The sequence below is a fragment of the Argiope bruennichi genome, chromosome 2 (genome assembly GCF_947563725.1).
Source record: "Argiope bruennichi chromosome 2, qqArgBrue1.1, whole genome shotgun sequence".
In the NCBI taxonomy this organism is placed as follows: Eukaryota; Metazoa; Arthropoda; class Arachnida; order Araneae; family Araneidae; genus Argiope; species Argiope bruennichi.
Genome location: NC_079152.1, coordinates 8,545,977 through 8,563,145, shown reverse-complemented (window position 1 = coordinate 8,563,145; position 17,169 = coordinate 8,545,977). Strand labels below are relative to the sequence as shown.

Below are 17,169 nucleotides of genomic sequence, written 5' to 3'. Positions count from 1 at the left end.
CATTAGAAATTGTTGTTAACAAAAGGAAAGGCATTGTAAATGAAATGGAAAAATATCTGCAATAATTTAAGAACAGACACACACAAAAAAAAAAGATAGGAAATAAAATCACTTGAAAAGAATACAAACAAGAAAAGAAATGATAATGGTCGCTTACGCCTAACGCTAATAATATCACGTGCAACTCCATGTTTCAGGTAAGCAAAGAGTTCGAACGGCTTCAACAAAGATAATCTTTTTTATTCACTATTTAGAATAAATAATATATTATTTACAAATATACAATAATAAAATCTTTACACTTACCAAGTTTCTTGAAGTGACAGTATGCGTTGCTGGTTGAATTTCAGAATCCAATACACGCCAGGTGATTCATGGGAAATTTCTAAAATATGTTCGCATAGCGCCACCTAGGAAAAGCAAATTTCCCGACATCGAGGCGACTATGGGCCGATTGCTTTGAGCCGGTCTTTTTCACTAAGTCGCCGTAGGAGTTCGCCCCGATGAAAAAGCGATCTTCAGAGGCGACAGAAAAAAATATGGTCAAAATCCGATGTCGCGCCAATGCAAAGGTGACATTGGCAAAATACGGGCGGCGTATATCAGATGGCTGCGATGCTTGGCCAATCGTTTAGCGACTTCTCTTGCTGCTTGGGATATATACTGGTTTTCTTTACTAAGCTATGAAGCAAGCAATTTTCACGAGCGAGGCTCTGAAAATGAATATATGAGCATTCCTTTCGTTCACGGTTTTGTCCAAGGTCCACAATTTTATGCGGAAGTAGGGTTGGGTGGGGGACTTTTACTAAAGAATATTCGAGGAAGTATCAGAGGGATCCCTCCCTTTGGTTTAATGTAAAATAATTTAGCTAATCCGTATGCTTTTTTATTCGACTTCTTTGTTAATTTGGTTATTTATTCTCGTCCTTTCAATTAGATAATATAATACCAAAGCATCTCTTACAAATCATATTAACACTCTAGTAAATTGGAAATCAAGATTTAAAATTGTAAAAAAAGCAATTTTTTTAATCGTTACCGTTAATCAAATACATTCGAACCTTGCGCAACCCAGTCCTAATGTCGTGTTGACCCTCTTAGTCTTTTCACTAATCTTATGTGAACTCCTGAGGAGGGGCGATCAATAACATATCTAAAGCTCATGCTTAATAAAAATTGGCTAAATGGAATCGATAGTTTGGATTTGCGGATTAGTTCATTGGTTTCCAGGATTATTACAATTATATACATTGCAATTCTTTATATATATATACCACCATTCAATAAAAGACAATGGTTGGTTTTTTTTTTTTATAAAAATAACTTTTTGCGAAGAAGAGGCAATCTATAGCACCCGAGGGGGGAAATGTCAGCAATTCTTTGGGACACAATTCGATAAATGTAATGAGTTCCTTTTTTTTTTTTTTCTTTTTTTTTTCCTATTCTCGTAAATCATTACTTAATAAATCCCCTTGAGACTCAATTCATATAACTTTCTGTTCGTAACACGTTCCAGGGGTACAATAATTTTCAATCAGGCAAGATAAACAATATAAATTTAAAATAAGTAAATGTTTCGATTTATTTAAATGAAATGGAAGGAAGACAAATGATCAAAATGATAAAGGTTGTATAGTAGGTAAAAAATAAAAACATATAACAATTCTGTGTTTTTCCTCCCAAAAAATAGTCCTTATGACTTCAGAAGTTTTGTATGTTATCCAACATTTAAACATATATGTAAAACAAATTCACAGCTATTGACTCTCTGCTATTAATATTAATACAATCATGTTTCTAAAACATTCATTTCTGTAGCTAAGTCGCCAAATTTATCGCCAAGAATGAGGATTTTGAATCCCTTCAGCATCTATTGAAATATTTGTAAACATCTCTTTTTGAATATGAGGAGGTTAACTGCACAAGGGAACAATGTCGAATATTTGTAATAATATTGATATCTGTAGAGATTGAATGAATACTATATATTTTTGAAGTTGATATACAAGAAACGAATAAATGAATTTCGCAATAAAAGCTGTAAAATCATCAATAATTTATTTCATTTTAATTTCAATGATTACAGAGAAGCTTTAAAATGTCAAACTCCAGAGTTCGAAGAAGTTTGGCATTGCAGCCTGTACAGAGCGCTTCGAATTCTCAAATACTACTTCTTCGCAGTAGCCTTTGTGCAAGTCCACCAGAGGGCGGGAGATGTAGCGGAAGAAAGTTTCGGTCAGTCTGCTGCAGGAACGGGCCACCTGTTTGGCCACGCACTCGGCAACGGTTTCTACCTGGCTGCAAAGAAAATCAAGCAATAAGCAATTTTAATGTGTATGTTTATATATATATATATATATATATATATATATATATATATATATATATATATATATATATATATATATATATATATATATATATATATATATATATATAGCTAAGTAGCTAAGACGTACAACGTACTCTTGGCCCTAGATGGTGCCACTGAAAACAAGAGACGCTCGCTCGGCTTAAAATCGCTGACTTCGTCCGCGGGCTTTTCTATGACAAGTGCCATAAGAAACAACAACATATATAATTATAAGGATTTAATCTAAATTAAATCCTAATTAATTTCCAAATTTGTATCTTAATCATACTAATTTCATTCTAAAATGTTCTCTTATTTCCTGGTACAATTCATTTTTTTATTTAATTAATCCTACTCGCGCCCTGTAAAACTGTAAATTCATCACGTTCTCACACTCCGAGTGAAGCGATAAATATTCTTAGTGCTTAGCACATTCTTATAAGGATTCCTAAGATTTCATTACCTAAATCGATGCGTGTCAAAGAAATCCCTATCAGAATCTCATAGTATAATATCACTTAAGAAAAAAAATTTTCTTTTGCTCTTGCGTTATGATGTAGACTGGCGTATATCTTACTACTTATTCTTATACATAAATTATTCCTCCCGGGAGGGAATCAGGCTAAGTTAAACATTCAAAATTATCTTCTTTTCGATTTACGCAATTGTTAAGAAATATGTTTACACACATACCCACACGAACACACCTACTTATGAACTTAAATCTTTATCTACTTTGAACTTATATCTTTATTTTGTAAATGTTGAATTCTACTTGAAGCAGCAGTTAAGAGACCTATGTGTTCAAAACATCATCAATGCTATGTACATCACATATTAAATCAAAGAAGTGTTAATTATTTAAGACCAAAGATCCTTGCTATGTATCTTATCATTGGATAATACATGCTCAACCATTCAAATTTTCTTCTCTTAAAATTGGCTTTAGTTTAATTTAGTTAAGCTTAGTTATAACTATTTTAGGACGAATCTCGTAATTTGAGCTGCTGTCAGATGACGTGGACGACACCTGATCTGGCATCCTCTTCCCCAGGATGTCAGATCAGGTGTCGCCAGCTGAAGGGCATGTAGTCCTGCTTACATGGCGGTTCTTTGGTGGAATCGGGTCTCGAACCTGAGGTCCTCCAGTTTCGCAGCCGGGATCTTACCACCAGGCCACCGCGGGCCCCATCTTAAATTTGGCGGTCTCTGAAATTTCTTTCCTGAATTTAAGAGAAGATAACTTCTGAAGAAATTTCTTATTTCTCTCATGGCTAAATGTATGTCTCTAATATCTAGAGCTAAAATTCCAAGCAGGAGTTACATATATATGGCGAGAAGTGTGACTAATATGCTAATTAGTATTAGAAATGATTTATTTTTTATCTTGTTTTGCAAATTACTGAAGGATACATATGCATTCAAGATCTTATCACGGCTCCAATAAACGGAAATTAACTTTCAACCCACTGGTGGGTCGGGGAACAACTGCAGAACTAACAGAACAACTAACAAAATCATTGACTATCTGTCTTACTTGCAGGCATCTCTTCGGCTTTCTTCTTTATCTTCGGTAATCAGGCTTTCAACAATTGGTGTGAAGCATTTAGTTTCGGAAACAGCTTGCACGAGGCATTTCTTGTGCTGGTTGAATTCTAGAGGGAAAAAAAATGTAGATTTTAAATTTTATTTTACACATATTGGGACATTACAAGATACCGAAAAAAAAACACCTTTCATTTAGTGTGGTGCAAATAGTGTTTGGTACCATTTCTTGTAGGCACTCAAGGTGGTGGATATTCAGAGAAACTTGAATCTTGAGAAAGAGAAAGTTATCTTGAATTTATCGTGCTAGGCAAGAAACGATTAATAAGCCGGCGTCCTGGCATAGGGCTAGCATGTCTTCCCCGTGATCTGGGCGTCCCGGGTTCGAGTCCCGGTTTGGGCATGGTTGTTCTTCCGTTGTTCTATCTGTGAGATGTGTGAATGTGCCCTCCTGTAAAAAGGGGTTGTGCAATCGAATGAGTGATGCGTGAGTAGCAAAGTAGTACTCTTGGCCCCAGCTGGCGATACTATAAAAACAAGGGACGCTCCCCCTCAGGCTTAAATCGGCTGTCTTCGAACAGCGGGTTTGTCCGTGGCAAGTGCCATAAGAAACAACAACAACACGATTAATAAGATTCAATGATACATGTTTGTGTAAGTGATGCAACCTGAAGAGCAAAGTGGTCTTTGTGATAACCAGGCTGTTCTTCAAAAATGGATGAGGAAAAAAAAGTGCCGATTTGCTCTTTTCCTCAATTTTAATAATCGACTAAATTTTCTTTTCTATGAATTAAATATTTATAAAAAATACTTATCCTTCATAGAAAAAAATGAACACAATGCGAATTTTGGTACTGTCTGCTTGGTTAGACAGTTGGTGAAGAAAATAATGGATTGCCAAGATATTTCATAAATGGTGAACAAAAAAATGATTTTAATATAACGGTATAGAATAGATTTTATTTCTACTCATTTAACTATGATAATTTTTTAAAATTCATATTTGAGTTATTGAATTCATAATAAATTAATTCTAAAAAGTCAATTTTCGAAGGCAAATTTACAATTCTTTTTCTGCATCGAGGAATTTGAGAATATCAGTTTCAATATTGCACGTATGTTTCCCAAATGCCCTTATACAAATAGATCAAACCTGAAAAAAAATATATTATTTTCTTCCAAATCCTTGAAAACGCCGCAGAACTGCTGGATAAAGAAAGTAAAAAAATATTAAGGACATCTGTCGATCGACTAGATGTTCATAATCTCTTTAAGGAATTTTTTAAACTTTCATATATCTCATAGCTATTAAGCATCCATAATATTTGTTATGGCTATTAATTATTTGACTTCCTAAAAATAATGCAGAAGTTATTGAAAAATTTATGAACACTTTCCGATTTCTCATGAACTGTGACGCATATACAATTAATAAAAAATGGACCAGGTGTGTAATTTTACAAAACCACCCTTATTCGATTGGCCTCAGACTTTACTCCTGGCCGAAACCTAACTGAATATGAAGGATTCATATTGAAATGACCGAGGCTTTTCTTTTGGAAAATTGATTGGAATAAAACGCAGATGAGAAGAAATGAGAAAGTAGATGAGATGATGAAAGAAAGGAGCCATTCCTGAAGTTATTTTGGACTTTGAATATCTACAACTATTTATGTGGATTGGATGGACCAGCTCTAAATTCTAAACGCTTAGTCTAATTTCCAGTCTAAATTTCTTTAATAGCTTTCTTAGAGGTAGACAAATGCTGTATGTACTACTATATAGGTTCCTTTGAGTATGGGTTGGTACTATCATTGTGCCTCTTAGTCTCCAATACCTCATGCAAATATCTTCAATACATTTGCACACCCGATAAGAATTAAATTTTACTTGTTCTAATCTACTTACGGAACCTTCGCTCTATTGAGTTTTTAGAATACTCGATATATGACAGCCAATTTAATTATAACTGTGGGAAGACAAGAATTGATTGATTGATGAATGATCAAAGTGAATCGCTCGCCCGACCTTAAAATGACATAGATAGAGAGTAAGGATTTTTCACTGTTTTTACCTTATTTTTAAAGGACAGTGAGAGCAAGCTTTCATAATCTGGATTCATAGAACTTTTAAATTGTATAGAAAGAAATACCTCTAGGCCAGGAATTCCGATTTTACTCTCGATGAGAATTCCCCTCTTGTGCATTCTAATCTATTTATAAAACCTGTAATTTTTTTTCTATTTTAAGGACTATATTCACTTTTTTGTTCTGTTTTAAAGATTTTGTTCTATTTGTGTTAACTATGTTAATTATAACTCTGGGAAGACAAGGATTGATTGCTTCATAGATGATCAAAATGAATCACTGAGCCGACTTTGAAATGATATAAAAAGAGAGATAGAATTTCCCACCGTTTTTACCTTGTTTTTAAAGGACAAAGTAAGCAAGCCTTCATAATCAGGATCACAGAATTAGTTTTTAAATTGTACAGAAAGGAAAGTCTCTGAGCCAGGAATTCTGATTTCACTCACCATGGGAATTCATCTATTGCGTATTCTAATCAATTTATAAAATCTTTTACTCTTCTGTCCTATTTTAAGACTTCTTATGTGATTACTAAACTCATTGTAACTGTGGGAAGGCAGTGATTAGTTGCCTTATGGGTGATCAAGATAAATTAATGATTCGATTTTAAAATGACATAAAAAGTGAGTAAAGATTTTGCAATGCTTTTATATTGCTTTTAAAGGACAATATAAGCATATAATCGCAATCTTTAGTCCACACCTAACATTCAAATGGTCTGGAAAGAAAGGCCACTAAGACAATGATTCCAGTTTTAGACTCTATCAGGATTCTATCACTAAAAAAACCTGTAAAATATTTTAATTCCTTTTTCATTATTTCACTTGATGTGTGGTAATTATATTGACCGCTACTGAGGAAAAATCGGGTTGATCACCCAATTAAAGTGTATAGCAGATATAACATTCAAATGACATAGAAAAAGACTTAAGAACTCCCTTGGGCTTATATAGATATATTTTTGTTTAACGAATGATTTCAGCATTCAAATATAATCTGAAGATCGAACAATGCCTTTGTGATGGATTAAATTATAACGTCATGCAAAAGTTCCTTCGTTTCCCGGATAATTTCTCAAATGAAATGTAAGGACTGAGATGGTGGTATTTGAAAGCATTTACTTATATTCATATCAGTGTATAACATGCATCTTACCTCTAGCCAGAGGAGTTCCCTTTGTGCAAAGATTCTCCACGGTCTCGGCCACCTTCTCAGCTGACTTTTGGAATTTCATATTGCAATCTGCAGCTGCATCGGCGAGACATCTGAACAATTTCTTATGATAGTCACCTTAAAAAATATAATTTATACATGTAACATAACTTTTCAGATGAATGAACAAGAAAAAGAGGAATTGGGAATTTAACTTCAATTCATTTTTCCACGGGAAGACATAATTGATAACGGGAAATAACTATGGAACATGTCTGTTCGCACTGCGACACACGAACAAAAGTCCCAGAAGTTTTCGTCTTCAAAGCGTTTGCTGAGAAATTCTTATTGAGATTTATTTGACTCGTGTCTATTTAAGAAAAGAAATCTTGAATATCTTTGAGAGAATACCGATGCCAATAGGGACTTTTATCTCTTCTCTTGCAGCTTGATAATTATAGAATCGGCAATTTTTAGAGCCCGTGTAGGTAAATAATTAAATGAAAAAGGGAGATTTGGATCAGGAAATATGATTTTTTTTAAAAATAAAATAATTACGGCAAATTGAAGATTAAAAAATAAAAACTAATTAATATATAAATTAAATTAAGAGATACCATTACATATGCATATTTATAAGACTGTTATATTAAAAATAAAGAGTACCCATATGTGTGCGGAAAATTTTAAATCTTTAAACATTCGTAAATTTTGAATAGAAAAATTCAAAATAATAACGATATGGATGTAAATAATAGGCATAAAAGAATAGAGTATTGATAGAATAATCCATGTAAAATGGAATTTTAATCGTATAGTATACTAACGATGAATTTTTAAGAGATTTTTTCTAATTTTTTGTACCCTCATAAAAACGTGAGTAAAGAAATTTTATTTTTTAAAAATTATTTATAAATCCTTCTTAGATTGGATTGATAGAGAGATTGATCAGCTATAGAGCTGTAGAGCTATAATAAACATATAAACACTCGTGCAAACCTAAACACATATTCATCATTTTAAGAAAAGATTCTGCTCACCAAGCTTAGACTATACCATTCTGACTATGCTTGTAGAGTGGCTCAAACTGTTGAAACTGTAAAAGTTTATTTTTAATTTCTTTCAAACATAGGGGGGATGACTTGCAATCAATTATTTATTTTGAATCTAAGTGGTATGATTTTGTATATGAAATAATAATTGGTGAAATTTATTGCGAGTGGGAGACTCTAAAATGGTTTCCCTCAACAGAAGTCGTGTTTTTCAGATTTTTAGTAAAAATGGATAATGGAAACATCTAAGATGTCGTATGAAATACATATTGAAGATTATTAATTATTTTAAATACATATAGATTCCAAATTTTGTAATACTTTTTTTTCTCAAATTGTCTTACAGATCGCGCCTCTCATAGAGAATTAAAATATGGTTACAATTATTCAATTACTAAATAGCTAATTTCTGAAATTTGAAAGTATTACAACGTTATGAGGAATATGCAGCTGGAGAACACACTTAGGACATTGATTGAAAATTATGCAAAGAATTCTATTTTTCTCTTTTACAAACTCCTTCAATTATATATGTTCGCAAAATTCCAACTGTTTGAAAATGCAATTAATCTATTTGAATATTCTGCATGCTTATTTGTCCAAATCGTAAATTTTATATATTGATAGAATATTTAAAACAAGCAGAGGAACGATTGATCTTAAAAGAATCCAAATAAATATTTCAAATATTAGTTTATTTAATTCTCAAATAGTAAGATAAAAAATTTCTTGCAATGAATAATTTTTCAGATTTATGAGATGTTGCGATTTAAAGTTAAAAGCGCCTGATATTACTTTTTTGAAATTTTTTTTCTAGAAAATGTAGGTAGTATACATTGAAGGCCCTTTGATGGCTCTTGTAAGTCTCTGGCGCCTACATATGAAACAATAATTGGATGAGCAGTGGTATGAACGGAAAAGGAAAAATTATTTTGTTTTGCATTTAAGAACTTATTGATTTATAGAATTATTTTAAATCTATATATGTATTAATCATAGAGTACGTCACAATACATTTCACTCTCCTTTAAAGAAATAACATATTTTTTTAGATTTAATTAAAAAGTAACTAGTTCAATTATCCCTCTCATATGAGGTCCGTGCAAAGAAAATGAAGTCCATTTCTTTTCAGTCATTACATTTTTTAAACCATTCTGCATATTATATGGAAATAAAAGTACATGACGTCAAAGCGAAATTCAACTAAAAGGCGTGACGTCATAGCACAATAAAGGATAATTATTTATATGACTTGCAATTGCGTTCATAAGTGTGACGTAATTGAAATGACTCGATAAGGAATGATTTTCTCTTAAACAAAAATGCTTTCATTCGAGCATCGTTGTTTGACATTTTAATATACTGACGTCATGCAATGAGAATTCAGCTATATTTTTAATTTTTGTAATTTATTATCTAATATAACCGACCTTGGCTTGTATGAAAATATTTTTAAGAATTTTATTGAAAGATATTAACTGTTAAATTAAATATCCGGAAATATTTACTACAGCCTGCTTTATGCTTCAAATAGATGTTCGATTGTTTGAGGATCCATTAATTCATACGCTTCTATCAATGAAAATTTTAATATTATTATGATATAATGCAGGTTAAAATTATTGCTATTATTATCAAACAATTAACAGTTACTTAGTGCTGTATCATATTTCTATAACAGTATATTTAATGTAAGCTACAGCATGCCATTGTGCAAGTAAATAAATAATTTAAAAAAAAATTAAATATATAAAATATTTGAATTTAAAATAATTTTATATAAAATATTTAAGTAGATAAAATCATCTTATCATCTACAAGATTATTTATGATTAAAATAATAATGTCAGTTATATAAAATTATTCCTAAATTCATGAAAAAGTATAGATAATTTATAAAAATAACCAAAACATAGTTTTTCCCTTTAGTTAATGATAATTTTTTAATTATGAAAACCTTTGCTAAATATTGCGAGTTATAATTAGGGGTCATAGGGGATGATTTAAACAATCTTTGTTATTTTCATTCAATACGAATTTCAATAATAATGACGAAATAATGTTTTTTATGTGTGAAAACATAATTTGTAATTTAAAAAAATAAACTATTTAGAAATTGCCCTTAAACCCACTCTAAAACTTTCTTCATAATAATTGCGAACAAAACGATGAAAATATTGATAGTAGCTCGCATTCTTGTCGTTTTCAGAGAATTTATGCGTTTCACTCTTATTTATGCAGGTCTTTCAATTTAAGAGATTAAAATTAAATTTTTTGTGAAAGTTTGCAAAAAAAAAAAAAATAACGCGAATTTTTTTAAATGAATATTTCACACCATTTTTTTAATTGCAAATTCTATTTGAAAATAATCATGTTTGAAAACTATATAAATCATACTCAGGTAAAACCGTAAATCAATATTTTGGTTATGCTGCCAACAAGTTCAAAAATACTGAATTTTTTTAACCGAGAAATACAGGAATTTCAAGCTATTTCACTTGCTTAATAAAATAATTCAATTTTATTTTCTAAGTGGAATCTTTAAAAGTTTTTTTCTAATGGAAAAAATAGAAAATTTAAGATATTGGGAGCTCTCATAAAATGATGCGAAATTTATACTTACAGAAGTCCAATTCAAATTCAGCCGCAGCTTCGCTCAGAGACCGTGCCTTGCACTCATTTGACTTTCTTTCAAAGCATTCAGCATCAGCATAGGCCGAAGCAATCAAAACTTCAATAAGAAATACCAGTTTTAGCAAATAGGAAAGGTATAATAAATAAATTTAATGCATAGAAAGAAGTAAGGAAAAATCAATAAAATGTTACTTTCCCCCCTTACAATAGACAGTGAACTTCAATATCATTGACTGTTGCAAAAATATTATTCTTATATTTCAAACTTAACCCTTTCTATGGGTATGGGAAGTCTACTTTCTACCAAATACATCAATCTTTGTACGCAGTTACGGCTGTTGGCATACATTCTGACAAATTTTTTATTAAAGCAGAAAACTAGATATTCCAATTTCTTACCTCACACAAAATGATGCATTTTTATTTGTTGTATAATTATTAATTAACAAAATGAATGAATGAATCAAATTATATTTATTGAATAAACTAAATGAATTCTTTTTTTAAGTTTTTCTCAATTCTGAAATTATTTTAATATACCATTACTAGAAAAAAAATGGCCCTTTAACTGGTTAAGCAAGGTGATTCATAAGAAGAGAAAACATTTGACTCGCATTAAACGTCCCCTTATCAAAAGATTTTTCGAAATATGAACTGAATAAATAAAGTAACAATTATAGAAAATTCAGATTAACAATCTCAGTCCAAATTCAGACAGATAAAAAATAATCCTTCTTTGAAATGTAACTTAAAGCCCTTATTATTTCCTCCACCTTAAACCATCAACATTTTTATTTTCCTTTGTCAAAACTCAAACAATCAATCACAAGTCCAACTTTCTCATGAAACTTCTCGCCACTTCCCCATATGCTGAACAAAATCCTCTTTATTTCAGATTATACACATGCCCTCCCTTCAATCAGGGAATAAATTGTGCTGCTCTAAAGCCACACCAGGTCACTCAAGCTTCTTCATTGGCCAAAACCATTTCGCCAAATCCTGAATCCCGCCGTTGTTTTAGCGCCTTTGCACAGAAGCAGCGGAATATAACGTTCGAGGTCTCACATACTAAACTGCTTCGCATTTGACCTAACATGTTCTTGTAGTATCTCGATTGGTCCAGTCCACTCCTCATTTTTCACTTCAGCTTGAACAATCTTTCTCCTAGCTCCAAGTCCTAATCTGTCATGGCTAGTTTCACTTTGTGCCGCAGGTAGCACTGTCTTACTTTCAATATTCAACAAATAAGAAGCTAGTTACCTCACTTCGATCAGCTTTCCATTCCAGGAGTCAATGTAATTCCACCCGAAAGAATTAATTTACAGTAAATAGGGTCAACTGCAATCAATGACAATCCATATTTGCTATATATAAGACTACGAAATACCAATTCGCAGTTAAGGATACAAAACGAATTTTGTCTTTTTTTTTTTCTAGTGGAAAAGAAAAATGGGTGCGTGTGTGCATATTTTGGCATCTACAGGTCAGACCGTTCTAGAGCTACTAAATGTGTTCCAAGTTTACTTTTGGATGATGGAAATAAACATATTGTAGTGATTTTTTTTTTTAATTTTTCGTTTTAATTGATTAAAAATGTTGGTTTTTTTTTTTCCAAAATAGCCCCTGAAAATATCATTGCATTGATTGCGATTTATTCGTTCAAAGTATCTACATCTGAGGACCAGTTGGTTGATTACCCATTTTGGTTTGTGTTTACTTTTAATTAAATCTCTATGTATAATCTAACACTCATGATTACCCCCAGAAAAGTTTATAGCGTCAAGGTGTGATACACAATTAAGTCTTGTTAGTCAAATCGTTTATTTAATCTAATAAACTAACATCTACTTTGCTTATTTTCCATATACAACGCTCTTAAATTGAAATCCCATAACATTATCATGCTTAAAAACATAAATGACTAATTTGTCTATCGTTTCGCTTTCGTCGTACTTTAATTTCATTCTTTTTATTTGTTATATACACTGCATAGATATTAAATCGGATCCTTCTTCTATAACTTTTCACACTGGATGAAAATACCGTGATTAAATATTTAATGGAACAATGAAAATGATTTGGATTTCAAGACTACAATATAATCTATAGTTGAATATTAAGAATTTTTTTTGAAATTTTTCCAAATCCAGGGAGATTTAGAATTTAATGTATACTGAATTGTGATCATTACAAAGATAATTTTTAGAATTTTAAGATGATGTAAATTTATATTTGTGCTATAATATTTCTAAGATTTTATCGAAGGAAAACACACACATTTTACTCAGGTTTTAATGAGCTAAAGTTTCAAAATAATCACTCCGAGATACGTATTATCAGCTTCCAAAGTATGTATGTATAAAATTTAATAGCTGCGGACCCAAACATATGGATTGTATATGGACAACACGTACACATTTTTCTTTCATATTAATAGTAATTAATTTTTTTTCCCGAACTAAAATTAAAAAAAAAAAGGTTTTTAATACACACATAGATGGTTTGCCTGAATTTTCACAATTTATTTTACAATTTGTTCTTCATTTCATCAAATATTTATTCAAATAAATTTTAAGAAATTTAATCAAAATTAAACAAACAATTCTCCTGGCGAACTAATTGATTGAAATAGTTTTAAAAATATTTTAATTGTATTTAACTGAAAATATTTCATTGTTCAAAGAAATATCAAGTTATTTTCGTTTTTTCTATAAATATATCCTCTAGAATTTCCCCCACATTTTTGATGATTAAGATATGATAATTCGTCTTATTTTTCTATGTTGAGTAGGTTTTAGTGTAAAGCAAGTTTTTAATAAAATATTTTAAATATTTCTATATTTACAATTAAGGTTCAACAAAATCGTACAATAATGAAAAATTTCTGAAGTGTTTCCATTTTAAACTCTGCTGATAATTTCAATTCTTTGATATAATTACTATAATAAAGATAGACAGAAAATTAAGGAAACACATAGCGCAATAGACAGAGAAATGGAAGGCTTCTAAAATAGTACGAATTATATGTCTAACAAAATTTGAAGATTAAAAATACTTTGTTGGCAGCCATTAAAAGCCATTAAAAATAAACTATGCAAAATAATGAATTAAATAGCTACCATCAATCCCATTGAACCAACTGGTCGCTAAAGATGGCTAATAAATAAATAAATAACCAAGCAATTACCTCCTACAGCAAACAAAGTCAAGAACTGCATTGTTGCGAAAGTAGTATTTCGAATAATTTTAGAAAGTGCCACGAAGAGGAAATTATCGATTTAAATAAGTAATTTAGCTTAAAACTTATCGCACTTTTTAAGAACAAAAAGATAATTTTCTTTATATTTAACCTCTCTGAGATTCTGTCAGTCTCTGAGAGTGATAATTTATCACTGTGAGTACTGAGCCGTCTGTTTCTTTTTAAATCAGCGATTCGTTCTGAAATACTTGCCGTGATTGAGATTGAAGACTGAGATTTCTTTTTCGAACCGTGTGAATCATCACGTGTCTATAAAACATAAAACGAATCAAATGACATTGTTATTTGAAGCGTATTTCAAAAATTATGATTGAATATGAACATGAATATAAATTAAACAAATTAGCAAAATGAATCGAATTATTTAAAAACAAATTCTAAAAATAATTCAAATATGTATCTATTTAATATGAAACGAATCGAAGGACTTATTAAATTGAAAATGCATTTTAAAAGTACGGTTGAATATGACCATGGATATATGTTAAAAAAAAGTAGCAAATGTTTTCGAATAATTAAATAATGAATTCCAAAAATAATTCAATGATAAACTTATAAAACACCAAACAAATCGTAGGACTTGAAATCTGAATATGGATTTCAAAAATTGTGGTTGATCATGAACATGAATATAGTTTCAAAAAGTTAATAAAATTTATAGAATAATTAAGCAATAAATCTTAAAAATAATACAACGATATATCTGTATAACATAAATTGAACGACATCGGAATTTCATTATGCATTTAAAAAATAGCGGTTCAATATTAATATATAATCGAATAATTGTACAATAAATTCTAAAAATAATTCTGAACTATATCAATATTATATTAAAGAAAACGAATGATTTTGTAATTTGAATACATATTTCAAATATTATGTCTGAATATGAATAAAAATAAAATTTAAAAAAATCGGATAATTGCACGTGGTTCACGGTAGCCTGGCGGAAAAGCCTCGGTTTCGGAACCCGAGAGAGGGGGCGGGGGGGTCAGTTTCGAGACCCCATTCCATCAAAGAACTGCCGTGTTAACGGATCTGTTGAACGCTAAATCCACTGGTGTGTTGTGGAGAAGGGGGTACCCGCTCAGCAGTCGTCCTCGTCACTTAACGGCGGTTCAAAATTGCGAGGTCCGTTCCAAAATACCACTACTGTTGCTTTAAAAGAGGACGTTAATATAACTAAACTAAACGAATTATTTTAGGAATTGTAAAATTTTTTCAGAATAAACATTATTACTTTTAAAATTTAATTTTAACGCATACAAAAGTAAAGACAAATTTTCAACAGGAAGAAACGGAGTTTGTAGGTCAGAGATGCTATCATTAATACTATTAACCGACATACGCGACCAACTGGCTAGTTGGAAATATTAGTTGTGTTTAATTTCACTGAAGTCTCTTATACGTAACTTGATGTTCAAGATTCCTTCGGTAAAGCTGTTTTAGAAATCAAATTGTGGGAGACATTAAAGAGCACGCTTGTATATAAACAGGAATTAGAACAAAAAAATTGACGAAATTATTCGAATAATGAAGTACTGAATTCGGATAAAAATTTAAAATATACGCATAAAATCATAAAACAAATCGAAGGAATTTAAGATTTGAATGCACATTTGAAATAGTATGGTTGAATATTAACTTAAATATAATTTCAAAAAACTAGCAAAATTACTTGAATAATGAAGCGATATATTCTCAAAATAATTCAATGTTTCTGTATAACACAAAAAGAATCCAACAACATTGTCATTTCGATGCAAGTTTTATATAAAAAAAAAAATAAGATTGCGTAGTGATAGAAATCAGATTAATCGAAAAATTATTTTCTTTAATTTGTATAAAAACCTTTCTTATGAAATCAAGTTCTATGACATTATGATGCCTTTCAAAATTCAAATGCCTGGGTAATTCTTTTCAAACTGCGTACTGCTTTTTGTGGTAATATAATTTCGATTTTTCTTTCCATAAACAAACTACGTAGAGAACCTTTTTTCTTATCTTCCTACAATGAATAAAATCACATAATTAAATATCTCATAAAGCAATGAGAATTATTTGAATTTCATTGCAATAATGAATCAAATAAAAAGAAAAAAAATGCAAATGTTAAAACATTTTTTAAAAATAATTGCATTAATTTTTTAAAAGTATAAAAATTTGAGAGGAATTTACACAGCTAAATGAATATCATGAAAAATACATCAACTTTATGCAATGAAATTTTAGGTAATGCCCCTGGAAAAACTCCAAGGTCTAGATTTATTTTAATTAATTAAAATTATACTTCAAACATTTCGGATGGACACATTTTTACCCTCCAAAATAAATTTGTAACAATTTTGAACCAATTACATCACGAATTCGTAAATCTTTTCAAATTCTAGCTGGCCTGTTTTCTAGAGCACTAACAGAGACAAACACATACACTCACATACACACTCCTTTATTACTATAAGATAAAGTAATTTTCAATATAATTTTGTATATTTTGTGCAATAAACATTTATATAGCCATTTAACTGCAATTTTTTGTATGAACTTTCACTAATCTGAAACTTTTAGTCTACCGGATTGCTGAAAGTCTATTGTAATAATAATTACTGATTGCATTAATCACAAAGTTTTATTTGCATATTAGTCACTTTTTCAGCTATTAATTGACCACTAGGTTCGCAATTCTTATACATACTTTAAAATCCGAAGAAGACATAGTTAAGCATCAAACTATGAAATACATCATAGACCTTAATTTCATAACTACTTGAATTATATAATATATTAACTACCTTAATAACCTTACACCTGTTCTGTTCTTTGTATAAATAGATTGTCCTAACAGAGTAAGAGTCTTTTGACATCCGGAACTATCAGGATGTAACTATCCGGATAATATAATCTTTATTTTCCACAGTAATAGAATTTCATTTCATTATTCTTCACTAGTCGCCTCAAGTGACCAGCTAGTTCGCCAGGAATATTTCTTATACTTGATTCAGATATACCGTTGGGACTTAATTTCAAGTCCATTATTTCGCCAAATGGTCTGACATTAACGTCGCGTTTTTTAATTGGTTTGCT

General features: G+C 30.6%; 1 protein-coding gene across 1 annotated transcript; it reads right to left on the bottom strand.

The window, feature by feature from the left end:
• Nucleotides 1–2,032: 2,032 nt before the first annotated feature.
• Nucleotides 2,033–14,168, bottom strand: LOC129961668 (uncharacterized). The gene is made up of 5 exons (XM_056075196.1): nucleotides 14,011–14,168; nucleotides 10,813–10,920; nucleotides 7,141–7,275; nucleotides 3,891–4,008; nucleotides 2,033–2,298 (listed from the first exon to the last, which is right to left on the bottom strand). Exons 1-5 carry the CDS (start codon nucleotides 14,039–14,041, stop codon nucleotides 2,094–2,096), a joined length of 597 nt encoding a protein of 198 aa, XP_055931171.1. The 5' UTR covers nucleotides 14,042–14,168; the 3' UTR covers nucleotides 2,033–2,093.
• Nucleotides 14,169–17,169: the final 3,001 nt, after the last annotated feature.